At 44.5% G+C, this 27,366-nt stretch overlaps 1 protein-coding gene across 1 annotated transcript; it reads left to right on the top strand.

Annotated features, from left to right (window-relative positions):
* Positions 1-17,364: 17,364 nt before the first annotated feature.
* Positions 17,365-26,914, top strand: xpc (xeroderma pigmentosum, complementation group C). The gene is made up of 14 exons (XM_084184452.1): positions 17,365-17,663; positions 20,871-21,140; positions 21,301-21,409; positions 21,575-21,659; positions 21,852-22,009; positions 22,174-22,294; positions 23,303-23,392; positions 23,481-24,296; positions 24,375-24,535; positions 24,794-24,875; positions 25,037-25,168; positions 25,267-25,436; positions 25,540-25,633; positions 25,881-26,914. Exons 1-14 carry the CDS (start codon positions 17,555-17,557, stop codon positions 26,211-26,213), a joined length of 2,730 nt encoding a protein of 909 aa, XP_084040578.1. The 5' UTR covers positions 17,365-17,554; the 3' UTR covers positions 26,214-26,914.
* The last annotated feature ends 452 nt before the right edge of the window (positions 26,915-27,366 follow it).

Here is a 27,366-nt window from a genome sequence, read left to right as displayed (position 1 = left end):
CCACCAATTGTGCAAGTTCTACCACTTAAAAAGATGAGAGAGGCCTGTAATTTTCATCATAGGTACACGTCAACTATGACAGACAAATTGAGATTTTTTCTCTCCAGAAAATCACATTGTAGGATTTTTAATGAATTTATTTGCAGATTATGGTGGAAAATAAGTATTTGGTCACCTACAAACAAGCAAGATTTCTGGCTCTCACAGACCTGTAACTTCTTCTTTAAGAGGCTCCTCTGTCCTCCACTCGTTACCTGTATTAATGGCACCTGTTTGAACTTGTTATCAGTATAAAAGACACCTGTCCACAACCTCAAACAGTCACACTCCAAACTCCACTATGGCCAAGACCAAAGAGCTGTCAAAGGACACCAGAAACAAAATTGTAGACCTGCACCAGGCTGGGAAGACTGAATCTGCAATAGGTAGGCAGCTTGGTTTGAAGAAATCAACTGTGGGAGCAATTATTAGGAAATGGAAGACATACAAGACCACTGATAATCTCCCTCGATCTGGGGCTCCATGCAAGATCTCACCCCGTGGGGTCAAAATGATCACAAGAACGGTGAGCAAAAATCCCAGAACCACACGGGGGGACCCAGTGAATGACCTGCAGAGAGCTGGGACCAAAGTAACAAAGCCTACCATCAGTAACACACTACGCCGCCAGGGACTCAAATCCTGCAGTGCCAGATGTGTCCCCCTGCTTAAGCCAGTACATGTCCAGGCCCGTCTGAAGTTTGCTAGAGTGCATTTGGATGATCCAGAAGAGGATTGGGAGAATGTCATATGGTCAGATGAAACCAAAATATAACTTTTTGGTAAAAACTCAACTCGTTGTGTTTGGAGGACAAAGAATGCTGAGTTGCATCCAAATAACACCATACCTACTGTGAAGCATGGGGGTGGAAACATCATGCTTTGGGGCTGTTTTTCTGCAAAGGGACCAGGACGACTGATCCGTGTAAAGGAAAGAATGAATGGGGCCATGTATCATGAGATTTTGAGTGAAAACCTCCTTCCATCAGCAAGGGCATTGAAGATGAAACGTGGCTGGGTCTTTCAGCATGACAATGATCCCAAACACACCGCCCGGGCAACGAAGGAGTGGCTTCGTAAGAAGCATTTCAAGGTCCTGGAGTGGCCTAGCCAGTCTCCAGATCTCAACCCCAAAACATCACTGCTCTAGAGGAGATCTGCATGGAGGAATGGGCCAAAATACCAGCAACAGTGTGTGAAAACCTTGTGAAGACTTACAGAAAACGTTTGACCTGTGTCATTGCCAACAAAGGGTATATAACAAAGTATTGAGAAACTTTTGTTATTGACCAAATACTTATTTTCCACCATAATCTGCAAATAAATTCATTAAAAATCCTACAATGGGATTTTCTGGATTTTTTTTCCTCATTTTGTCTGTCATAGTTGACGTGTACCTATGATGAAAATGACAGGCCTCTCTCATCTTTTTAAGTGGGAGAACTTGCACAATTGGTGGCTGACTAAATACTTTTTTCCCCCACTGTAGGTGTTTTTGCAGCATTTGGGATATGCTCTGTTGTTTGCCATTACTTCATGCCCTTTTACCTTCCTCATTATTATTTGTGATTATGCAACATTGAATTGTAACAGATGTGATTAAATGGAGTCCACAAAGATTCTTACTGTATGGTAATTTATTGCATGTCAGCTTCACTACAGCCTGCCGTGTATTTCTTTCATTCTTAACCTTTCATTTATTTTTATAAGAAATTTGGATCACATTTAGTCCTATGTAATTAGATTGTAAGGATGTACAGTGCCTTGCAAAAGTATTCATCCCCCTTGGCGTTTTTCCTATTTTGTTGCATTACAACCTGTAATTTAAATGGGTTTTCATTTGGATTTCATGTAATGGACATACACAAAATAGTCCAAATTGGTGAAGTGAAATTTAAAAAATAACTTGTTTCAAAAAATTCTAAAAAATAAATAACGGTTAAAGAGATGCGTGCATATGTATTCACCCCCTTTGCTCTGAAGCCCCTAAATTTACATTTGAGTCATTTTAGCAGACGCTCTTATCCAGAGCGACTTACAGGAGCAATTAGGGTTAAGTGCCTTGCTCAAGGGCACATCGACAGATTTTTCACCTATTCGGCTCTGGGATTAGAACCAGCGACCTTTCGGTTACTGGCACAACGCTCTTAACCACTAAGCTACCTGCCGACCATAAATAAGATCTGGTGCAACCAATTACCTTCAGAAGTCACATAATTAGTTAAATAAAGTCAACCTGTGTGCAATCTAAGTGTCACATGATCTGTCACATGATCTCAGTATATATACACCTGTTCTGAAAGGCCCCAGAGTCTGCAACACCACTAAGCAAGGGGCAACACCAAGCAAGCGGCACCATGAAGACCAAGGAGCTCTCCAAACAGGTCAGGGACAAAGTTGTGGAGAAGTACAGATCATGGTTGGGTTATAGAAAAATATCAGAAACTTTGAACATCCCACGGAGCACCATTAAATCCATTATTAAAAAATGGAAAGAATATGGCACCACAACAAACCTGCCAAGAGAGGGCCGCCCACCAAAACCCACGGACCAGGCAAGGCGGGCATTAATCAGAGAGGCAACAAAGAGACCAAAGATAACCCTGAAGGAGCTGCAAAGCTTCACAGCGGAGATTGGAGTATCTGTCCATAGGACCACTTTAAGCCGTACACTCCACAGAGCTGGGCTTTATGGAAGAGTGGCCAGAAAAAAAGCCATTGCTTAAAAAAAAAATAAGCAAACACGTTTGGTGTTCGCCAAAAGCCATGTGGGAGACTCCCCAAACATATGGAAGAAGGTACTCTGGTCAGATGAGACTAAAACTGAGCTTTTTGGCCATCACCCCGAGAACATCATCACCACAGTGAAGCATGGTGGTGGCAGCATCATGCTGTGTGGATGTTTTTCATCGGCAGGGACTGGGAAACTGGTCAGAATTTAAGGAATGATGGATGGCGCTAAATACAGGGATATTCTTGAGGGAAACCTGTTTCAGTCTTCCAGAGATTTGAGGCTGGGACGGAGGTTCACCTTCCAGCAGGACAATGACCCTAAGCATACCGCTAAAGCAACACTCAAGTGGTTTAAGGGGAAACATTTAAATGTCTTGGAATGGCCTAGTCAAAGCCCAGCCCTCAATCCAATTGAGAATCTGTGGTATGACTTAAAGATTGCTGTACACCAGCGGAACCCATCCAACTTGAAGGAGCTTGAGCAGTTTTGCCTTGAAGAATGGGCAAAAATCCCAGTGGCTAGATGTGCCAAGCTTATAGAGACATATTCCAAGAGGCATGCAGCTGTAATTGCTGCAAAAGGTGGCTCTACAAAGTATTGACTTTGGGGGGGTGAATAGTTATGCACGCTCAAGTTCTGTTTTTTTGTCTTATTTCTTGTTTGTTTCACAATAAAAAATATTTTGCATCTTCAAAGTGGTAGGCATGTTGTGTAAATCAAATGATACAAACCCCCAAAACATCCATTTTAATTCCAGGTTGTAAGGCAACAAAATAGGAAAAATGCCAAGAGGGGTGAATACTTTTGCAAGCCACTGTAAGGATCAAGATGTATTTAAGCTCAAAATAGTCATCCACCCAAAAAAGTAAACATGCATTGATAATAACCAATGATAGGTGGCGACATCAACAATATATGAGCATGTAGTGCTTTTGCTTCCAAAAAAACTGAAAAAGGTTGTCTCCCACAATGCTTTGGTTCCGACTTCAAGTTGCAGTTGGTGAGGAGAAACTGGAGATATATCCAGTCACAGAGTTTCTAAACCCAGAGGCACAACATCGCGATACTTCCGGGAACGCTTGCGAAACAGACCAAACAGACCAGGCCGGGGTTTGGGTTTGAAAAGTCAATGAGAGAAGTGAAAAATTCTTAATTAGTTGTACATTGTCTCGAAATCTAAAGCCACATCCTAGATTGGAGCCAATGTCTTAAGTAGTTGAACATGTTTTTACTCTAACCTTGTGACAGTGACAAACTGACACGTTTTCATTTATGTTAAAAACAACTTTATATCAATGCGCAGTTCGGCACGAGATGACCGTTAGAACCGATTACGTTTTTCTACACATGCGCATAGCTAGCCAACGTCTCCATGACGTCGCCTACAAGTGTGATCGGGGATTGTTATTGCAGAAGCAGTTTTAGCCTATCTTCATACTGTACCGTCTTTGGTCCAGTCGACTGCAGTCGAAAGTTCATGACCTTTAATCACAAGGTTGTTGTAAAGGTCATGCAGTTGACATGTAGGCGCCAGTCAGACAATTTGAATACCCATAATGAAACACATTTTGAAAGGCGGTGACCAACGTTGGTCAACGTCTTGACAAAAGTGATCCACTTGAACGTGCACATTGTATTCCATTGAGCCCATTTAAGCCATTACCGGTGTGTGTTTGACAGGTCCTTACAAACATTTCCGCGGTTGTAACGTTAACGGGAAAAACGTCAGGCACAAGCAAGAGTATGAAAGACTCATCGCAGGAGTAAAATGAAAGCATCAATCCAGCGAGATTTAAGTGACAAGTGGATTTTGCACCCCTCAAACACAGGAAATAGATGGCTGAAAAAGACAGATCCTCAGGTGGGCAGGGCATACGTGTTGCTACCTAGAGAGACAGTAGTTCCGGTGTGAGACTGGGGGCGCAGGTGACAGCATCCAGTACAGGATGAATGAGCTATTGCCCTCTTCAGAAAAGGACATCACATTCCTTCTCTCTCTGACTCAGACAAGCAATTCTGTAAACTACTATAGATGGGCACGCTACCAATGCTTTACAGAGCCTTTGATTCCCATGCCATGTCTATGAGGGCAGAATTATAACACAGCCTTTTGATGGAGTCTGATCAGCTCCCATGAATAGCAATTACTGGCAGACTGTTTGGAATACCCATGTTGGTCTTGTTTTATCACTTCTTTCTAGAGTCATGTATCGATTTAGGAGTATCTATGTATTTTTTACATTATCGCAGGATGTCCATACTGTGTCTCAGACCTCAACATGTGCAGAGGCACAACATGAAGCCTCGGCAGTAGGTGACATCATTTGATATTTGCCCAAAATGGCCACAGTGAGCCAATGCATGAAGAAGCCTGTGGCTGCATGGCTGCTGTGTTTTGGGCTTGATTCCTGAGAGTGTTCCCCCTTCCTCTGCCCTGCGTGATATGGGCACAGATCAAGGAGAAGTGTTGCTCCGAGAAACTGGGGAGCAGGGAGACACACAGGAATGCAGCTCCAGTGGAGCCTCAAAGAGAGGAGGGGGCAATTCATTTTGGGCTTCTTTTTTTCCACTTTCTCCTTCAGTCTCAGGCTACAGTTCTGTTGTTAAGACAACCAGAAGGAATGGCTGGTGACTGGTTGGTTTGTAACGCCTGTCTGTCCTCGTGGAAGGGCTAGAGTAACAGGACACCACCACACATACAAACACACAAACAAACAGGGGTACATTACACACAGCTCATCATAGACATGCACATGCTCTGCAGCCTCTGACATTCAATAGCCAACTCTCTCTGTCAATCTCACTACTTTATCATACCTAGAATGAAAGTGCTTTTTGGCGGTATTTGAATGAGTGAAAATACCCTATTCAGCTGCTATGACCCTTTATTAACAGCCTAGGGCTTCACAAAGCCCCTCGAATGGAGGAGGTCTCGTGCTCAGGTATGATGTCCCATTTCATTCCCCGTGCTCGCCACCCATTGGTTCCCTGGAGCTGGGGAGCTTTTGTTCTCCCCCTCCCAACTCCCTCTCTCTCTGTCTGAGCGAGTGAATGGAAATACGCACAGATGTGTGGCGCTGTTCAAACTTCGCCTGCGCCGTCGCGCAACGGCCCGGCTAGACTGTATGTGGTGTCCTCTAACTGGGACGGTGGTTGAAAGATGCGATAGCCTATCCACCTGCCGATGCAACTCTAGCGGGCGGTCTATTGCAGTGATTCACCGGTGACCAGTCCAAGGGTAGTAGGCATTCTCCAGGCGCAGACTGCGGCGGGGAAAGCAGCGGTTCTTTTCAGGAGGGGATACTCGGATCTCCTGCGTACTGGCATGGATGATGCAGCTCAGTGTGCCCATATTCCCTTCACTGCCGTATCTAATCTCGTCTGCGGTCTAACAATTCAAGTGGCTGAAGGAGTTTTTTTTAGATGAAGGTTAGGGTATGAGGTCTGCCGTTTATCACTATATTTCACCTGCTTTCAACTGCTCGTCATGGCTATGGAAATCTCTGCTGGTAGGCTATGATTAATTTGTTCAGTATTCATTTTACAAAAGGTGAACTGATGTGTGATTTTGCTGATCTTGAAAATAAATACATTTTGTCATTTGTTTTATAAATAGTTATGTGAGCATGTGGCTGGGATTCAATGACCATTATCGATATTTGTTTTATTTAAAGACACAAATCATGACGATGCCACTCCTCATTAGAGCCTAATTGTTGATCTGATTCAATGGTGAATGAATGCCATTGCATTTTCTCTTGAGAAAGTGAGCTGAGGGTAAGGGGGACACAAGAGGGACTCGCGGACAATTCAACATTTCACTTGCAAACGGGAAGACATCTCGGAGCACGCGACGACCGAGGACAGGACAACAGGTGCCTCTGCGCACCACCGCAGACACAGAACTGGCATTAAGCAGCGGGGTAGCAGTGGGAGTAGACGCCGTTTCCTCTTACCTGTTGTGAAAATGGGAAGGGTTAGTCATGTTTGGGCTGTTGATGAAAATATTGAAAATGGTGGTAAAGGAAGGAGTGGGGGGAAACTCTGAGCCCACTCTGAGGTGGATCCATCCACACCTGTATCTTTCCTTACCCCTAGGGGCAACGCTGCACCATACCTGCTATAGTAGTGTAGTTATGACACCACTCCTGTGTGCGTGTGCGTGTGTACACTGTTCGTGTAGCCTATGTGTAAGTTATGAGTATGGGTAGCCTATAGTCTGCTCTGAGTGCCCACTGCACTGTATGGCTTTTTATTCCTATCTGACTGCGTTGAGGGTTCATATAGGGATGGAAGCCATGCAGTGCGCTGGGCTCATATCACGCTGGACCACAGAAGAGGACAAGCCCCCCACTGTTCATCCCCCCTCCTCCCCATGATCCTAGTGATCTGTCTTCGACTGCAGCGAGACTGTCTGGAAATGTGGCTCTCTTATCAGTTCACAGACAGCTCCCTGAACTGTCATAATACATCGAGGCTCCAGCACCACCCAGATGTACATCCACAACAAGATACCTACCTACCTGTTACCTTTCCCCATGCCATCAATGTATCTATATCCCCCCTATGCAGATTGTTCTGGTCTAATCTCACATGTTGATTTTGAAAGATAATTTGGGTTTGGGCATGGTACAACCACAACACTAAAACATGTCATAGTGAGAGATAGAGAGTGAAGGGAGGAGAGGGTGGTGCATCTAGTTGTTTTATAGAACAAGTGTCAAGAGTGATGACATTTGCCCCTTCCTATGCACTCACACACACATATCCTGGGAGTCAACCAGTTTATCTGGCCTTTGGATTTTCCTGTTGCAGACCATATAATGCAAAAACCTGCCTGCCACATTGGACAATACTGCCACCCTGAGTAAAGCACAGTGCACTGCATTTTACACTCAGTTTTTCAGTTCCTCAAATAACCACTACATATTACAATGGGGTGCACTAGGGGGCCGATTCAGATTAAGGAAATAAACTCCTTTCCTATACAATTCTCAGTAGCTGGTATTCAGACTTAACTTATGGCAGCATGTAATGCGGTTTGCGTGCGTGGCTCCCTTGCGTGCACTAAATAAATGTAATCAGAGAGGAAGAGGCAAAGCGTGAAGGATAACTGGGCCCCAAATCTGTATTCTCCAGCAGGTGGTATTTTATATATTTTTTATATGTAATTTTTTGCACACAACATTAGTTTTTGTCAATAATCATGTTTCCATCCACAGTTCTCATGCGAGTAAAGTCATACAATATAAACAAAAATTACGACAGCTGTGATGGAAACAGGACGTTTCTGTACACATTTTTGTCGGGAACAAGTTAGTTTGGTGGAAACACCACTGGAGGGAAAATATTTAGAATATTCGCATGAAAATCTGTCGCCAATTGGATGGAAACCTAACTAGTGTAGAATTTGGTCAACAAGAAATGTAATAGCTTATTTGCTACTTGAGGCTTTTCGATCAAAAATAAGTTACGTAATGCTTAGGTTGTTAAGAGTGTACTGATATAAGTAGGACACGTGACATTTCGGCAACTTTGGAGAAAAAAATAACTTTATATCGGAGAATGGTCCCACCTGATCTTGCCTCCTCCCGACTGCCTTCTTTTCATTGTTAGAGCGTCCACTTGAATATCTGGTCTATATAATGGATAATCTGTGATTTAATTCAACCCCAGAAAACAATTTGATCAGGGCGTTTTTGTTCAATTTCTTTTTCTGTTCATTTATCTAAAGCAATCCCTTTAAATACGGTGTACCTTTAATTTGAGTTTGATCGGCACAATACTTGAATGTAGACTATGGAGAAATTGTTCAGAATATAGAAAGATAGCCATGAAAATACAGTATATGCATATTTGTCTCTGTTTCAGAACCCATGTGTTACGGGTAGATTTAAAAACACTGATTTTACACATTTATGTTTAGGGAATAATCATGAATCCTACTTCAAGGAAAAGTTTAGCCTTTAGCACAAACTGGAAAAAAAGGTGGTTTGATTCATTCTTAAAGTTGACACATTCAGTTCATCAATGGTAACATTGGAAGTAGTGTAGCCTACAATACAACTTTAATATGGAGAATAGTATACAATAGTATGATATAATAAACATACCCTAATTGCCAGCACTGATCATGTAACTGTGTGATGGGAAGTGGCAAGTCTTGCGCCATGCGTCATGTTCAAAGTAACGGTTTGAGCTCTGTTACACTCCCCAGCAAGAAAACCAAAAATGCCGCTCAAACAGAAGGGGGAACTAACAAAGAGTCACTGACAACAACCAAAACGAAACAGGTGGGGTTTTTGGATGGGTTCTGAAAGACACTCATGGGGGTTGTCCACTGAAAGTTTACTAGCAACAACAACAACTGGGACCTAAAAGACACCCACCATGAGCACCAACTAAATTTGCCCACTAAGAGGCAAACAAAAGAAAAACCCACACCAAACTTAAAGACAGGAAGCAAACCAAAAAGTGGAGCAAAACAAAAACAGGGAAGCTCCGATAAACGATTGTTTGTCTAGAACTCAAATAGTGCCGGCCAACTAAAGGTGTTACCCTCCACATCTCTCAAGACAACTGGAGCACTGGGCCAGCCACTCTTAAATATCACCTGGGCCAGCACAGGTGAAACACCTTCCCACTAACGAGATGACAAACCAGCACAGGTGTAACACATACTAACGAGGTGACACCAATCGGTGCGCCCCATGTGCTAAAAGTCCACCCTCAAAATATACAGCGCATTCGGGAAGTATTCAGACCTTTTTACTTTTCCCACATTTTGTTACGTTACAGCTTTATTCTAAAATGGATTAAATTGTACTTTTCTCTCATCAGTCTACATACAATACCCATTAATGACAAAGCAAAAACAGGTTTTTTGATTCTTTTGCAAATGTATAAACAAAAACCCCCCAGAAATATCACATTTACATAAGTATTCAGACGCTTTACTCAGTACTTTGTTGAAACGCCTTTGGCAGCGATTACAGCCTCAAGTCTTCTTGGGTAGGACGCTACAAGCTTGGCACACCTGTATTACATTTAAATTTACAGCGACTTACAAATTGCACCTTATGATAGCCAGTGGGACAACCACTTTACAATATATCACTTTTTTGGGGGGGGTAGAAGGATTACTTTTATCCTGTCCCAGGTATTCCTTAAAGAGGTGGGGTTTCAAGTGTCTCCGGAAGGTGGTGAGTGACTCCGCTGTCCTGGCGTCGTGAGGGAGCTTGTTCCACCCTTGGGGTGCCAGAGCAGCGAACAGTTTTGACTGGGCTGAGCGGGAACTGTGCTACCGCAGAGGTAGGGGGGCCAGCAGGCCAGAGGTGGATGAACGCAATGCCCTCGTTTGGGTGTAGGGACTGATCAGAGCCTGAAGGTACGAAGGTGCCGTTCCCCTCACAGCTCCGTAGGCAAGCACCATGGTCTTGTAGCAGATGCAGGCTTCAACTGGAAGCCAGTGGAGTGTGCGGAGGAGCGGGGTGACGTGAGAGAACTTGGGAAGGTTGAACACCAGATGGGCTGCAGCGTTCTGGATGAGTTGTAGGGGTTTAATGGCACAGGCAGGGAGCCCAGCCAACAGCGAGTTGCAGTAATCTAGACGGGAGATGACAAGTGCCTGGATTAGGACCTGTGCCGCTTCCTGTGTAAGGTAGGGTCGTACTCTGCGAATGTTGTAGAGCATGAACCTACAGGATCGGGTCACCGCTTTGATGTTAGTGGAGAACGACAGGGTGTTGTCCAGGGTCACGCCAAGGTTCTTTGCACTCTGGGAGGAGGACACAACGGAGTTGTCAACCGTGATGGCGAGATCATGGAGCGGGCAGTCCTTCCCCGGGAGGAAGAGCAGCTCCGTCTTGCCGAGGTTCAGCTTGAGGTGGTGATTCGTCATCCACACTGATATGTCTGCCAGACATGCAGAGATGCGATTCACCACCTGGTTATCAGAAGGGGGAAAGGAGAAGATTAATTGTGTGTCGTCTGCGTAGCAATGATAGGAGAGACCATGTGAGGATATGACAGAGCCAAGTGACTTGGTGTATAGAGAGAATAGGAGAGGGCCTAGAACTGAGCCCTGGGGGACACCAGTGGTGAGAGCACGTGGTGCGGAGACAAATTCTTGCCACGCCACCTGGTAGGAGCGACCTGTGAGGTAGGACGCAATCCAAGAGTGAGCCGTGACGGAGATGCCCAACTCGGAGAGGGTGGAGAGGAGGATCTGATGGTTCACAGTATCAAAGGCAGCAGATAGGTCTAGAAGGATGAGAGAAGAGGAGAGAGAGTTAGCTTTAGCAGTGCGGAGAGCCTCCGTGACACAGAGAAGAGCAGTCTCAGTTGAATGACCAGTCTTGAAACCTGACTGGTTTGGATCAAGAAGGTCATTCTGAGAGAGATAACAAGAGAGTTGGCTAAAGACGGCACGCTCAAGAGTTTTGGAGAGAAAAGAAAGAAGGGATACTGGTCTGTAGTTGTTGACATCGGAGGGATCGAGTGTAGGTTCTTTGAGAAGGGGTGCAACTCTCGCTCTCTTGAAGACGGAAGGGACATAGCCAGTGGTCAAGGATGAGTTGATGAGCGAGGTGAGGTAAGGGAGAAGGTCTCCGGAAATGGTCTGGAGAAGAGAGGAGGGGATAGGGTCAAGCGGGCAGGTTGTTGGGCGGCCGGCTGTCACAAGTCGCAAGATTTCATCTGGAGAGAGAGGGGAGAAAGAAGTCAAAGCATAGGGTAGGGCAGTGTGAGCAGGACCAGCGTTGTCATTTGACTTAATAAATGAGGATCGGATGTCATCAACCTTCTTTTCAAAATGGTTGACGAAGTCATCCACAGAGAAGGTGGAGGGAGGGGGAGGAGGATTCAGCAGGGAGGAGAAGGTGGCAAAGAGCTTCCTAGGGTTAGAGGCAGAGGCTTGAAATTTAGAGTGGTAGAAAGTGGCTTTAGCAGCAGAAACAGAGGAATAAAATGTAGAGAGGAGGGAGTGAAAAGATGACAGGTCGGCAGGGAGTCTAGTTTTCCTCCATTTCCGCTCGGCTGCCCGGAGCCCTGTTCTGTGAGCTCACAATGAGTCGTCAAGCCACGGAGCAGGAGTGGAGGACCGAGCCGGCCGGGAGGATAGGGGACATAGAGAGTCAAAAGATGCAGAAAGGGAGGAGAGGAGGGTTGAGGAGGCAAAATCAGGAGATTGGAGGGAGAAGGATTGAGCAGAGGGAAGAGATGATAGGATGGAAGAGGAGAGAGTAGCGGGAGAGAGAGAGCGAAGGTTGCGACGGCGCATTACCATCTGAGTAGTAGTGTTGGAGGAGAGCGAGAGAGAAAAGGATACAAAGTAGTGGTCGGAGACTTGGAGGGGAGTTGCAGTGAGATTAGTAGAAGAACAGCATCTAGTAAAGATGAGGTCAAGCGTATTGCCTGCCTTGTGAGTAGGGGGAGACGGTGAGAGGGTGAGGTCAAAAGAGGAGAGGAGTGGAAAGAAGGAGGCAGAGAGAAATGAGTCAAAGGTAGACGTAGGGAGGTTAAAGTCACCCAGAACTGTGAGGAGTGAGCCATCCTCAGGAAAGGAACTTATCAAGGCGTCAAGCTCATTGATGTACTCTCTAAGGGAACCTGGAGGGCGATAAATGATAAGGATGTTAAGCTTGAATGGGCTAGTGACTGTGACAGCATGGAATTCAAATGAGGAGATAGACAGATGGGTCAGTGGAGAAAGAGAGAATGTCCACTTGGGAGAGATGAGGATTCCTGTTCCACCGCCCCGCTGACCAGATGCTCTCGGGGTATGTGAGAACACATGGTCAGACGAGGAGAGAGCAGTAGGAGTAGCAGTGTTTTCTGTGGTAATCCATGTTTCCGTCAGCGCCAAGAAGTCGAGGGACTGGAGGGTAGCATAGGCTGAGATGAACTATGCCTTGTTGGCCGCAGAACGGCAGTTCCAGAGGCTGCCGGAAACCTGGAACTCCACGTGGGTCGTGCGTGCAGGGACCACCAGGTTAGAGAGGCAGCAGCCACGCGGTGTGAGGCGTTTGTATGGCCTGTGCGGAGAGGAGAGAACAAGGATAGACAGACACATAGTTGACAGGCTACAGAAAAGGCTACACTAATGCAAAGGAGATCGGAATGAAATTAACTAAACATCTGGGGAAATGAGGCCTCCCTCACTAACCTTTCACTGAAACACTCAAATACAACTCTTCCAACTTCCACTTTAGAAATTATAATTGCTGTAATCTACAGTAGTTCAATGTTTCCAGGAATAGACTAACTTAGTTTATTCAGATAGCTAACTTGGTACAGTATTCTTCTGTGAAAACTGCCCAGGGCACCGTATCCTATGACGCCATAGCTAACTAGCATGCTAGCATCCAATAACACACGGTTTAGCACCAATACTTGGTTACAACCAATGGATCATTCATGTCCGTGTCTAGTTCCTTTCATAACGCAGAAGTAATTAAACATTGGCTAGCTAGCACAAAGTCAGTCATGCTAGCTACACAAGTGGAGAATGGGGAGTTTCTCCCATTCTTCTCTGCAGATCCTCTCAAGCTCTGTCAGGTTGGATGGGGAACGTCGCTACACAGCTATTTTCAGGTCTCTCCAGAGATGTTCGATCAGGTTCAAGTCGGGCTCTGGCTGGCCCACTCAAGGACATTCAGAGACTTGTCCCGAAGCCACTCCTGCGTTGTCTTGGCTGTGTGCTTAGGGTCGTTGTCCTGTTGGAAGGTGAACCTTCGCCCCAGTCTGAGGTCCTGAGCGCTCTGGAGCAGGTTTTCATCAAGGATTTCTCTGTACTTTGCTCTGTTCATCTTTCGCTCGATCCTGACTAGTCTCCCAGTCCCTGCCGCTGAAAAACATCCCCACAGCATGATGCTGCCACCACCATGCTTCACCGTTGGGATGGTGCCAGGTTTCCTCCAGACGTGACGCTTGGCATTCAGGCCAAAGACTTCAATCTTGATTTCATCAGACCAGAGCATCTTGTTTCTCATGGTCTGAGAGTCCTTTAGGTGCCTTTTGGCATACTCCAAGTGGGCTGTCATGTGCCTTTTACTGAGGAGTGGCTTCCGTCTGGCCACTCTACCATAAAGGCCTGATTGGTGGAGTGCTGCAGAGATGGTTGTCCTTCTGGAAGGTTCTCCCATCTCCACAGAGGAACTCTGGAGCTCTGTCAGAGTTACCATCGGGTTCTTGGTCAACTCCCTGACCAAGGCCCTTCTCCCCCGATTGCACAGTTTGGCCCGACGGCCAGCTCTAGGAAGAGTCTTGGTGGTTCCAAACTTCTTCCATTTAAGAATGATGGAGGCCACTCTGTTCTTAGGGACCTTCAAAGCTGTAGAAATGTTTTGGTACCCTTCCCCAGATCTGTGCCTCGACACAATCCTGTCTCTGAGCTCTACGGACAATTCATTCGACCTCATGGCTTGGTTTTTGCTCTGACATGCCTTTCCAAATCATGTCTAATCAATTGAATTTACCACAGGTGGACTCATCTGAAGGAAACATCTGAAGAATGATCAATGGAAACAGGATGCACCTGAGCTCAATTTCGAGTCTCATAGCAAAGGGTCTGAATACTTATGTAAATAAGGTATTTCAGTTTTTTATTTTAATACACTTGCAAACATTTCTAAAAATCTGTTTTCACTTTGTCTTTATGGGGTATTGTGTGTAGATTGATGAGGACAAATATTAATTTAATCAATTTTAGAATAAGGCTGTAACGTAACAAAATGTGGAAAATGGGAAGGGGTCTGAATAATTTCAGAATGCATTGTAAATGGAAAAACCGAAACCTGTAACAGCTCCATAATGATTTAATAAGCCTACATGTCCCGATTATTTTTTACTACAATTTGTATTTGGCCTTCATTAAATAGTATCCACTATTGACCCTCAGCCACAACCACAAGGACATGATAGTTAACTGAGGAAATACATAAAGGTAGGCTAAATAAAACAAAACAAAATGGAATGATATAGTTATGTTCATTACATGATGCAGAAAAATTTATCCATGCATTTGTTACTTCTAGGTTAGACTACTGCAATGCTCTATTTTCCGGCTACCCGGATAAAGCACTAAATAAACTTCAGTTAGTGCTAAATACGGCTGCTAGAATCCTGACTAGAACCAAGAAATTTGATCATATTACTCCAGTGCTAGCTTCCCTACACTGGCTTCCTGTTAAGGCAAGGGCTGATTTCAAGGTTTTACTGTTAACCTATAAAGCGTTACATGGGCTTGCTCCTACCTATCTTTCCGAGTTGGTCCTGCCGTACATACCAATACGTACGCTACGGTCACAAGACGCAGGCCTCCTAATTGTCCCTAGAATTTCTAAGCAAACAGCGGGAGGCAGGGCTTTCTCCTATAGATCTCCATTTTTATGGAACAGTCTGCCTACCCATGTGAGAGACGCAGACTCGGTCTCAACCTTTAAGTCTTTACTGAAGACTTATCTCTTCAGTAGGTCATATGATTGAGTGTAGTCTGGCCCAGGAGTGTGAAGGTGAACGGAAAGGCTGGAGCAACGAACAGCCCTTGCTGTCTCTGCCAGGCCGGTTCCCCTCTCCACTGGGGTTCTCTGCCTCTAACCCTGTTGCAGGGGCTGAGTCACTGGCTTGCTGGTGCTCTTTCATGCCGTCCCTGGGAGGGGTGCGTCACTTGAGTGGGTTGAGTTACTGACGTGATCTTCCTGTCTGGGTTGGCGCCCCCCCCTTGGTTTGTGCTGTGGTGGAGACCTCTGTGGGCTATACTCGGCCTTGTCTCAGGATTGTAAGTTGGTGGTTGGGGATATCCCTCTAGTGGTGCGGGGGCTGTGCTTTGGCGGAGTGGGTGGGGTTATATCCTTCCTGTTTGGCCCTGTCCGGGGGTTTCTTCGGATGGGGCCACAGTGTCTCCGGACCGCTCCTGTCTCAGCCTCCAGTATTTATGCTGCAGTAGTTTATGTGTCGGGGGGCTGGGGTTAGTTGGTTATACCTGGAGTACTTCTCCTGTCTTATCCAGTGTCCTGTGTGAATTTAAGTATGCTCTCTCTAATTCTCTCGTTCTCTCTTTCTCTCTGAGAACCTGAGCCCTAGGACCATACGTCAGGACTACCGGGCATGATGACACCTTGCTGTCCCCAGTCCGCCTGGCCTTGCTGCTATTCCAGTTTCAACTGTTCTGCCTGCGGCTACGAAACCCCTACCTGTCCCAGACCTGCTGTTTTCAACTCTTAATGATCGGCTATGAAAAGCCAACTGAGAGACCTGAGCCCTAGGACCATACGTCGGGACTACCGGCCGTGGTGACTCCTTGCTGTCCCCAGTCCGCCTGGCCTTGCTGCTATTCCAGTTTAAACTGTTCTGCCTGCGGTTATGGAACCCCTACCTGTCCCAGACCTGCTGTTTTCAACTCTTAATGATCGGCTATGAAAAGCCAACTGAGATTTATTCCTGATTATTATTTGACCATGCTTGTCACTTATGAACATTTTTGAACATCTTGGCATGGTTCTGTTATAATCTCCACCCGGCACAGCCAGAAGAGGACTGGCCACCCCTCATAGCCTGGTTCCTCTCTAGGTTTCTTCCTAGGTTTTGCCTTTCTAGGGAGTTTTTCCTAGCCACCGTGCTTCTACACCTGCATTACTAGCTGTTTGGGGTTTTAGGCTGGGTTTCTGTACAGCACTTCGAGATATTAGCTGATGTAAGAAGGGCTATATAAAATAAAATTGATTGATTGAAATTGATTGATTACCGATAGTGGCTAATAATATTTAACATACTGTAGGCTATAGCCTACAAATGGAAGGAAACAGGATAAGTCATGGCATTTGATTAAAACATTCTAGAGAGCACAAAGGTTAAATTTGGCGTGACTATTTGCCTTGTTATCCAATTTGGCTTGCGTCTCCAAATTGCCATACAGGCACAGCATTTCATATTTCACTGTGGGAAAGGGGCAGGCCGGGCAGGTGCGCAAAATGAAAAAAGCTCCCGCTTTAATTTGTAAAACTTTCATAATTCATATCTCGAAATTCATAATATTTTAGTCACTCTTATCATACTTTTTTCATACTGGTCCCTCGTGTGAATCGAACCCATAAACCTGGCGTTGCAAGTACCATGCTCGACTAACTGAGCTACACGTGACCTTCGGTCTTGCGTAACCATACCAACTGTAACATATCATACTAATGACTGTCCTGGATTTACATTTATTATGTTACTTCTAGCCTATGAGACCAGGCTGCCACTTGGAACCTGCAGGTTCGCTCGACCTTATTCATGGTTTCCTCAGTCTAAAGGAATTAGGTCAAGGTCAGAATACATTATATCTGCAGACACACCTCCGCCACACCTCAATTTCTTTGATCGACATCCCAAACGTATATCTGGCTGGCACTGGCATTTCCCCATGCTTAAGTTCAAGGTCCGAATAAGCACAAAGGTGCATTAAAACGGAATAAAGCGCGTTACTCAGGACTGAATTTCCATCCGAGTGAACGGAAAAATAATAGGTCTACCACCTACACAATGTTCCTGTTGCGCTTTCTGGAGCGCCAACGTTTGGGGAATACTGATGGTGGACACAGCGCGGAAGTGGATACGGATATGACGTTTTCGGACACAATCATGTATTATGAAAGGCTCCGTAAAGTTGTGTTGAATAACAACGGTTTCTAGGCCAAATTACACAACCCCAGGTGTGCATGGTAAAATAAGTCATTCACGATTCTGTCTGTAATACTATTTAAAAAGTACACAATTACCTTTGGAACGACGCGAGCGAGCATGGCCAAGCGTAAAGAGTCTGCAGACACAGCAGTGAAGATAGATGCAAAGAAACTGAAGCAGGTTGCAAAGGGCAAAACTGGAGGACTAAGAGCCAAAAAAGACCAAGGTAAATGTATCCAACTAGTTACAACACCCAGCTAATAGCTATCACTGAGCAAATACTTATAGGAAAAACCTATTGAAGATGTTCTATCTTGCGATTTAGCTAATTTAGGCTACATTGTGACAAGATGATACCATCAACGTTTACGTACAGGATGGAGTATACAAACAAAGAAGAACATATTCGCTATATATAAAAGGGGGTACAACAAACTACCGATTAACGTTATACAAAGTGAAGACATACACGTCACTGTTTTTAAAGCTTTCTTATTCGAAGAATGTAGAATGATAATGTACTGCTCGATATCCTTCTAAAAAACAAGGAAGAGTGATTTTTGTATTAGTGAATTTACATTTATTAATATGACATTTTACCAGTAACACAATTACATTTTAAGAGGTAAAATTGTTTTTCTTTATCATTATTATGGTTAAGGAAACCGAGCAGCACATTCTACCATAATAAAACGTCATCAATAATATTATCAATTAAAAATCTACAAATATCTTGCCATAATCTTTTTACATGTAGGCAATACCAAAAATAAATGCTGAACTGTTTCTGGATGCTTATCATGAAAAGTGCAGTTCTTGTCAATGTCTTTTTAAAGTTTCTTCAGGTAATGATTCGCAGGGTAATACATGGATAAATCCGAACGAGACCTCTGACCTTGTTAACAATTAGGGATTTGTGTGCTAATAACCAAAACTTTTTGCAACAGATATTATTGACACATGTATTCCAGTAAGTTGTGATATAAGGAATAAATAAAACATCCCTTTGAAAAAAAGCACGCAGATCTATTATTGTTCTGAGGGAGCACAAAGATTACATTTGGCACAACTCTTTGCCTTGTCATCCAATTTGGCTTTTTTCTCCAAATGTAATCCCTGCAAGTTATAAAACCATACAGGCACAGCATTTCATATTTCACTGTGGGAAAGGGACAGAGTCATGCACAGACCTTTCAGGGGGCAGGTGCTCAAAATGAAAAAAGCCCCCTCTTGAATTTGTAAAAAACTTTCATAATTCATATCTCGAAATTCATAATATATGGAATGCCAATGTAGCGGAAATTTGCTATTTTTCCAACTGGATATTAAACTGGACTAAGCAAGGGTATCTCAAGAAGGTGAGGTCTGGTTACACCTCTAAACAGCATGAGAGTCCCAGATGAAAAGCATCAGACTATGGCGAACTGTAGGTGTAACAGGGATATTGTAAAGAGATACAAATCATTCATAATTGAGTAACAACCCTTCTGCGTTACAATGTTGCAATTGCATCTCATGTCATAACTTCTGCTTCAAATTTGTCACTGATGCGTGTCAATGGGCCAGCATCTATCAGTTTCATGTTTTGACAGATTGTGTGCAGGTGCATCGTCTTGCATGGTTACCATTGTGGATCAACTGTCTGTCTGTACTTGGCGGCATATAAAAACGTGTTTACGATGGATCTGAGTTGGTTGTGTGTTTTGATTTTCTGCTGAATTAAACTCTGCAGTGGTTATTTCTATACCACACAACTTTCATAACAGCAGCAATATATTCATGAGTTATTTTTCCTCAAGACTCTTTATATGGGTTTAAACAGAGATTTTAGGCAATTTCTCAACATAATGGCATGGGTTTGAGCCATTATATGGGGTGGCATGAAAACAAATCTGTGATTCCTCACAAAACCCAGACCAAAACAGACCATGATTTGGGGGATTTTCACAAAATGTAATCAATAGAATAGTCCTCTGGAGGAAGGATTGTTGACATATATTTGACATTTGTATCTAAAAGCATAATGGAGAAATAATTAATACAAGTTGGCATATTTAAGACATTTTGGCCTTACCCAGGCCTCCTTTAAGGCTACATAATGTTTCAGCTGTAGACGCTACAAAGCAAAAATTGGTGGCATATGAAGCTTTACAGCTTGCTCTGTAATATGAGTCGTATTTTTATTTATTATTTCAAATATAAACATGAATATAAAAAATGTAAAATGTTGATTTTGCTAATTGTTCTATATATTGTTGAACATAATATAATCTACGGGCTTATCAAAGTTCCAGAGTGGGATCTCTGCTAGTTTTAAAGTTATGGCCCCTTTTAATACAGAGAAATTGGCATAGTGGGAAATGTAACTATTCACAGCCTTCCTTTTACTTATATCATTGCACATCCTGCAAATTACCAGCAGAAGGCGACCATTTTGAATATTTTTTCACAATCACTCTGTTGGTAATGCTTACAAATAGGAACATAATTCTAAAAGTAGTGGTGGAAAAAGTACCCAATTGTCATACTTTAGTAAAACCTAAAGATACCTTAATATAAAAGGACTCAAGTAAAAGTGAAAGTCACCCTTTAAAATACTACTTGAGTAAAAGTCTAAAAGTAGTTTTAAATATACTTAAGTATCAATAATTTCAAATTCCTTATATTAAGCAAACCAGAAGGCACAATTTTATTGTTTTTACGGACTCAGACATAATTTACAAAATGAAGCATTTGTGTTGTGAGTCTGCCAGATCAGAGGGAGTAGGGATGACCAGGGATGTTCTCTTGATAAGTGCGTGAATTTGACAATTTTCCTGTCCTGCTAAGCATTCAAAATGTAACGGGTACTTTTGGGTGTCAGGGAAAATGTATGGAGTAAAAAGTACATTATTTTCTTTAGGATGTAGTAGAGTAGAAGTTGTCAAGAAACCCCCAAAAATGACTTAAGTAGTACTTTAAAGTATTTTTACTTAAGTACTTTACACCACTGCAGAGATCCCACTCTGGAACTTTGATAAGCCCGTAGAGTATATTATGTTCAATAATATATTGAACAATTTGCCAAATAAAAAATGGTATATTTCCAATATTATTCTATATTCATAAATTAATGTAAAACGTTTTTAAAATCAAAATACTAATATTACAGAGCAAGCAGTAAAGCTTCATATGACACCAATGTTTGCTACGTAGCACCTACAGATGAAACACTATGGATTCTTAAGGCCAAAATGTCATAAATATGCTCAATTATGCCTCTGGATACAAATGTCAAATATATGTCAACAATCCTTCCTCCAAAGGACTATTCTATGGAATACATTTTTTTTTGTCTGAGTTTCATGAGGAATCACTCAGCAGTGGATTATTGAAAGTCTTTCTCTCACTGTCATCATCTTATCATGACCCATCTTTTTTTCTACCCTATCAGAGAATGGGGAGAAAAAGGAGAAGCTTCAGAGAAAGGCCAAGCCCAAATCCCGTCTCTCCAAACCTATAGTAGAGGACACAACTGCAACCAACACCAGCAAATACTTCCAGGACAAGACTCCAGTGAAGGAGGAGCCTGCTGATATGACTCCTGAGAGTGATATCATCCCTCCTTTTATCAGAGCCAGAAAAGACACAGTAAAGCTTGTGAAAAAAGAAGAAGATGATGATGAGGACAGTGAGGAGGATGAAGACTGGGAGGAAGTGGAAGGTGATAAATGAATGAACGCTAGTTTTGATTGTACAATGTTTGTTTGCATCACATGTAGACTTTACATCTGTGTAGATTAAAGTTATCTGTATGTAGGCCTATGACGGCTCTGGTCCTTGCTCTGTGTGTGTGACTATGTGATATTGCTGTCTGTCCTCAGAGCTGGCTGAGCCCTTAGGTCCAATGGAGCCAGTAGAGCCAGCCCTGCCCTCACAGCCTGTGGAGATAGAGATTGAGACCCCAGACATCATCCACAAAAGGCAGAAAAGGTGAGAGATGGTGGAAGATGGCATGTTAGAACTGGCAGCCTGTGTCCTTTGGAAAAGTAAGTGCTGCAACCTAGATAATACAGTCAGACTGTAGGAAAATTACTAATTTTATTCCAAGATGGAAATATGAACAATCAATCAATTACCATGACAACCTGACTCCAGGGAGAAGAGGAAGGCGGAGTTTGAGACCTACCTCCGACGCATGATGAACCGCTTCAACAAAGACGTGGTGGAGGACACACACAAGGTGAGCACACATACACACACACGTGTAGTGTAAGGACCTCCACATGGCCTAGCTCACAGACTGTCATGATACGTTCACCTGCTGATAGGGGAATCACAGAATGGCTGTTGTCAATTTTTTAGCCCTAACATGTTCTCTTCTCATTCGAACACTGTATTCTTACGATACCGATTATTAACATCTCTCCCATAGGTCCACCTCATGTGTCTTCTAGCCAATGGGATGTTCCGGAACCGGTTGTGTAGTACACCGGACCTGCTGGCTATCAGCCTGTCTCTGCTGCCCACCCACTTTGCCATGGTGGCCAAGGAACGCATTGACATCAGCTACCTCTCTGGCCTGCTCAAGTGGTGAGGAGGGCCTTCAATTTGTGTGTGTGTGTGTGACTTTAACTGTGTGAACTTTTTTCTCTGCTTATTCCTTGTAGCATGCTAAACTATGTTTACCCTTAACACCTGATTAATTCAATCATCCCTGGCAATGTTGTAAAGTAATCCTGGTTGATTTTGTCCAGGTTTGGGGCGACGTTCACACTTAACCCGGAGCTTCCCTGTGAGGAGAGGCCGGACCCACAGGCCCTGCTGGAGAGGAGGCTGGGCAGCGTCACCGCTAGAGACCACCAGGAAATGACACATGTGAGTGGCAGGTATCCTGCACACTGAATGCACCATGCAGAAATGTTTGTTCATGTTCCCCTGTTGCATAAAAAAATATACATATAAATCAAATCAAATCAAATTTTATTGGTCACATGCGCCGAATACAACAGGTGCAGACATTACAGTGAAATGCTTACTTACAGCCCTTAACCAACAGTGCATTTATTTTAAACAAAAAAAGTAAGAATAAAACAACAACAAAAAAAGTGTTGAGAAAAAAAGAGCAGAAGTAAAATAAAGTGACAGTAGGGAGGCTATATATACAGGGGGGTACCGTTGCAGAGTCTATGTGCGGGGGCACCGGCTAGTTGAGGTAGTTGAGGTAATATGTACATGTGGGTAGAGTTAAAGTGACTATGCATAAATACTTAACAGAGTAGCAGCAGCGTAAAAAGGATGGGGTGGGGGGGCAGTGCAAATAGTCCGGGTAGCCATGATTAGCTGTTCAGGAGTCTTATGGCTTGGGGTAGAAGCTGTTGAGAAGTCTTTTGGACCTAGACTTGGCACTCCGGTACCGCTTGCCGTGCGGTAGCAGAGAGAACAGTCTATGACTAGGGTGGCTGGAGTCTTTGACAATTTTGAGGGCCTTCCTCTGACACCGCCTGGTATAGAGGTCCTGGATGGCAGGAAGCTTTGCCCCAGTGATGTACTGGGCCGTACGCACTACCCTCTGTAGTGCCTTGCGGTCGGAGGCCAAGCAGTTGCCATACCAGGCGGTGATGCAACCAGTCAGGATGCTCTCGATGGTGCAGCTGTATAATTTTTTGAGGATGCAAATAGAGTATGTTTTTGAGAGATGACCACACTTTCCATATGGTTTTGAATCAAAGGTTAAACAGTTCGGGCTCTTATGGTATAATATGTTCTCTCTAGAGAAATCGGGCCTAACTCAGTTTGCCTTGATGGTACTCAACTGAAGCCTGTTTTAAATCAAGTGTTTCCTAACCTTGTCCTCTGACCCCTGTGCTTGTCTGTTTCCTCCAGCTGTTCCTGTTGGTGCTGAGGTCGTTGCAGCTCTTCTGTCGACTGGTGCTCTCTCTGCAGCCCCTGTCACTGAAGCCCCCGTCACCCAAGGTACAGCATTGGGTTTGCGTGTACACACTTTAAGGTTAAGTTCACAGGCTCTGTGTGTGTCCTTATCTGATCCAACTCTCTTTTTCAGAGCAAGGCCAAGAACTCAGGCAGCCCGCATAGGAACAGTCCATCGCAGAAGAAACCTCCCAAAGAGAACCCCTCAGAGCCCAAAGTCTCCCCAGGTACCAAGAGACCGGCAGGCGGGAAGGCCGAGAGAGGAGGGAAGAAGGCAAAAAAGAAAGAGGCAGGGGAGACGAAAAAAGGTGTGTCGGTGGGACAGAAACCCAAGAACTCCAAGCGCCGCAGCATAGCCTCGAAGGTGAGCTACAAAGAGGAGAGCAGTGAAGGGGAGGGGCCCAGCGATGGGGAGGAGTTCCAGCTGACCAATGAGGAAGACAGCGAGGACTCTGAGGGAGGAGCCAAAGCCATCAGAGCCAAGAAAGGAAAAGGAGGTAAGAGCAAGGGCAAGAGTACAGCTCCACAGAAAAGAAGTAGTAGAGGCAATAAGAAAGTGAAGAGTGAAGAGGAGGATGAGGATTGGGAGGGAAATGAAGAGGAGGGGGAGGCAGAGGAAGAGCAGCGGATGAAGCGGGGCAAGAGGAAGGAGGGGAAGGGTGCAGACGAGTGGCTGGAGGTGTATCTGGAGAAGACTGGGTGCTGGGTGTGTGTGGACGTGCTGCAGGGGGTGGGGCAGCCTCAGCTGTGCTCCAAGCAGGCCACCCATCCCATGACCTACGTGGTAGCAGTGGACGGGGACGGTCACCTGAAGGATCTGGGCAGCAAGTACGACCCCACCTGGATGACCTCCACCAGGAAGCGCCGGGTGGACGAGGAGTGGTGGGAGGTGACGCTAGAGCCTTTCCTCGGCCCCGAATCTGACAGGGATGTCCAGGAGGATAAAGAGGTGAGGATGAGATGCAAATTCACACACCTTCATTTGTACAGCTTCTCATTTATACACTCCCCTCTCACTGTGCTCTAGCTCCAGGCGAAGCTGCTGGACAAGCCGTTGCCCACATCGATAGCAGAGTTCAAAAACCACCCCATGTACGCCCTGAAGAGACATCTACTGAAATATGAAGCACTCTACCCCTCCACAGCGGCCATCCTGGGGTACTGCAGGGGAGAGCCCGTCTACTCCAGGTAAGCAGCACACATAACCGGGATATTACAAATTTGAGATTTTTCATAACTGATTTTGAATGCAAAGAAGTAGATAGAGGGCTGTTTAAAAGTGTAACTTTGTTTCGAAGCAGAGTTCTTTTTTGGGGGGAGGTAATGTAAATGCATTATTATGGTATTCATAGAAATTGTTTGGTAACCAAAACAAATGTATCTTCTTTGATTGTGAAAAGCCATGAGAAATACAGTAGTACTTATTTGCATCTGGGATCTCCACAGAGACTGTATTCACACACTACACTCCAGAGACACCTGGCTAAAGGAGGCACGCACCGTCCGTCTGGGAGAGGAGCCCTACAAGGTGAGCAGGGTCGTGTTCATTAGGGCACACCGTAGCAAAACTCACTCTCTCACTCTCTCTCTCTCTCACACACACACACACACACACACACACACACACACTCTCTCTCTCTCGCACACTCTCTCCCATACACTTTCTCTCAACCTCTCTCTCTCTCTTAGATGGTGAGAGGGTTCTCCAATCGCTCTCGGAAAGTCAGGATGGCGTCAGAGCAGAAGGACAAAGATGACCTGCCTCTGTTTGGTGAATGGCAGACAGAGGAGTACCAGCCACCAGTAGCTGTAGATGGCAGGGTATGATTACTTTCTAATGAAACTGTGTGTGCATGTAGGTCTACTGGATGTTGCATTTTTATTAACCATTGAGTTAAGTATGTGTTTGTTTTCTCCAGGTGCCTCGTAACGACTTTGGCAACGTGTACCTGTTCAAGCCCTGCATGCTGCCAGTGGGCTGTGTCCACCTGCGTCTGCCTAACCTGCAGAGAGTGGCTAAGAAGCTGGACATGGACTGTGCCTCTGCTGTCACTGGCTTTGACTTTCATGGTGGCTACTCTCATGCTGTGTAAGTTGTCCATTGTGTGTGCAGATGCATGGTTGTGTAATTGTTTGTTTCTGATATGTATGCTTGTTGTTACATAGTTTGTTACGGTGTGTTTATTTTCTAGAACTGATGGCTACATTGTGTGTGAGGAACATGAGGAGATCCTGAGAGCAGCTTGGGCGGAAGACCAAGAGATCCAGAGACAAAAGGAGAAAGAGGTGAGTTATGGTGTGTCTGAATGTGTTTGTGAAAAGCCTCTGTTTTGCCACTTCGCTCAAAGCACACCTTTTGCAACTGCCGCTGGGTATTGTACAGTTGTATTGAATAAATACATATTTCATGCAATTAATCATATCTTTATGGAGAAGGTTTGTTTTTAACTACAGTGTATTACAGGCATAATCTTGTTTGTTAGGTTAGTGCTTCTCATATTTCGCTCACATATGTCTTGTGAATGTTTTCCAGAAGCGGGAAAAGAGGGCAGTGACTAACTGGACCCTGCTGGTGAAGAGCCTGCTGATCAGGGAGAGACTACAGCGGCGCTATGGGAAGAAAGGCCCAACAGCCGGAGGAGGCCTGGACCAACTGAAGAGCCAGGATAGGGTAGGGGAAGAGGGTCTGTCATCTGAAGAGGAGGGGGAAGGTGGGCCAAACACGGCTTCTGCCACACTGGCACAGGCCTGGCCCCAGAACAGACAGGAGGAGCAGGACAGTGGCACGAGGGGAGCCTCCAAAACAACATCCAACCGGGAGAAAAGGGGCAAGCAAAAGCACCTTTTCCCCTTTGAGAAAGTATGAGATGAGATCATCCAACCCAACTCTCTCTGACTCCCATACAGTCGTGTTCTTCATGTTGCCAGAACAGATCAGAAGTAGGTCAGACAGACAGGCATCTGTTCTGGGTTCCTGCTGTGTTACAGGAGATGTAGGTCATTGTAATCCCTGTGGACCAAAACAACAAAGCAGCCTGGTGTTGGTGTAGCACATGGGGATGCCTGAAGTGTCCCCACTAGCTAGTTTTTCGTGTGGCGCCGACTGGTAAGACGCTTGAGAATGGCAGTCACGAGTGCTAGCAAGGCAGAGGTCCTGGGTTCGAGCCTCGGTGTAAACCGAATCGGGAGGAAGTGGTACTCGCTAAGCTAGCAGCGTGACAACCTTTACACTGGCACAGACTCAAACCTGCACTGCTGTCGGAGGTGGAACCTCGATGTAAACTGATTCCGGTTTTTTCACACACCTTTTCACACACTCCTATCTCTTATCGCTCCTATGTCTCTAGACACAATCATCTCTACGTGTGTGGGCATGTGAATGTGGGAGCTCAGTTGTCTGTCTCTACTATTAGTAGACTGTTTTTTATCCAAAGTATTTTTCTAAGAATTGTTATAAAAATAAAATAAATGTCTCTGAATTATTGTTATATTACAGCTTTGATGTAGTGTTAAAATAATGGAAATAAATAGCAGATATTTTGGGACTTATTAGTTTGACCCAAATGGAAGTGTTGACTCATGCATTTGTGTCATCATCAAGCTGCCCAAACTACAAACTCAGACATTCACAACCAGATCAATTTCATCAGCGTAATAACATACTGAGCACAGATGTTAATTGTGTAAATCATGTTCTGTCTCATAGCAAAAGTATGTTTTATCCTTGAGGCAATGGAGCCAATCAGAGATTGTCAGAGACAAGGAGGGAGTTATTTTACGCAGGCCTGGGTTGAACCGGGCAATGGCCCGTCACATCATCGGGTGAAAGCGGGGAGGGAGGAGAGCTCTCCTCAAATCGAACGGTAATCTGCACTGCTCGGTCATGTTGTCAACAAGAAACATACATTTGTTTTCCATAAAATAAATGTTAGAATTTTCAAACTAGTTTTCATTAGGAAGGCAGATAAAGCGTTTTTATCAAAAGCAATCACTTTTGCATGGGAAAACACAGAATCCTA

Source organism: Coregonus lavaretus (assembly GCF_964263955.1).
Source record: "Coregonus lavaretus genome assembly, chromosome: 20".
Taxonomy (NCBI): domain Eukaryota; kingdom Metazoa; phylum Chordata; class Actinopteri; order Salmoniformes; family Salmonidae; genus Coregonus; species Coregonus lavaretus.
This window is presented reverse-complemented; position numbering and strand designations above follow the sequence as displayed.

Coding starts and splice junctions, on each gene's coding strand:
- xpc (XM_084184452.1), top strand. CDS start 17,555: ATGGCCAAGCGTAAAGAGTCTGCAGACACAGCAGTGAAGATAGATGCA. Junction 21,660..21,851: donor TGGTGGAGGACACACACAAG/GTGAGCACACAT, acceptor TCTCTCCCATAG/GTCCACCTCATGTGTCTTCT. Junction 22,295..23,302: donor ACCACCAGGAAATGACACAT/GTGAGTGGCAGG, acceptor TGTTTCCTCCAG/CTGTTCCTGTTGGTGCTGAG.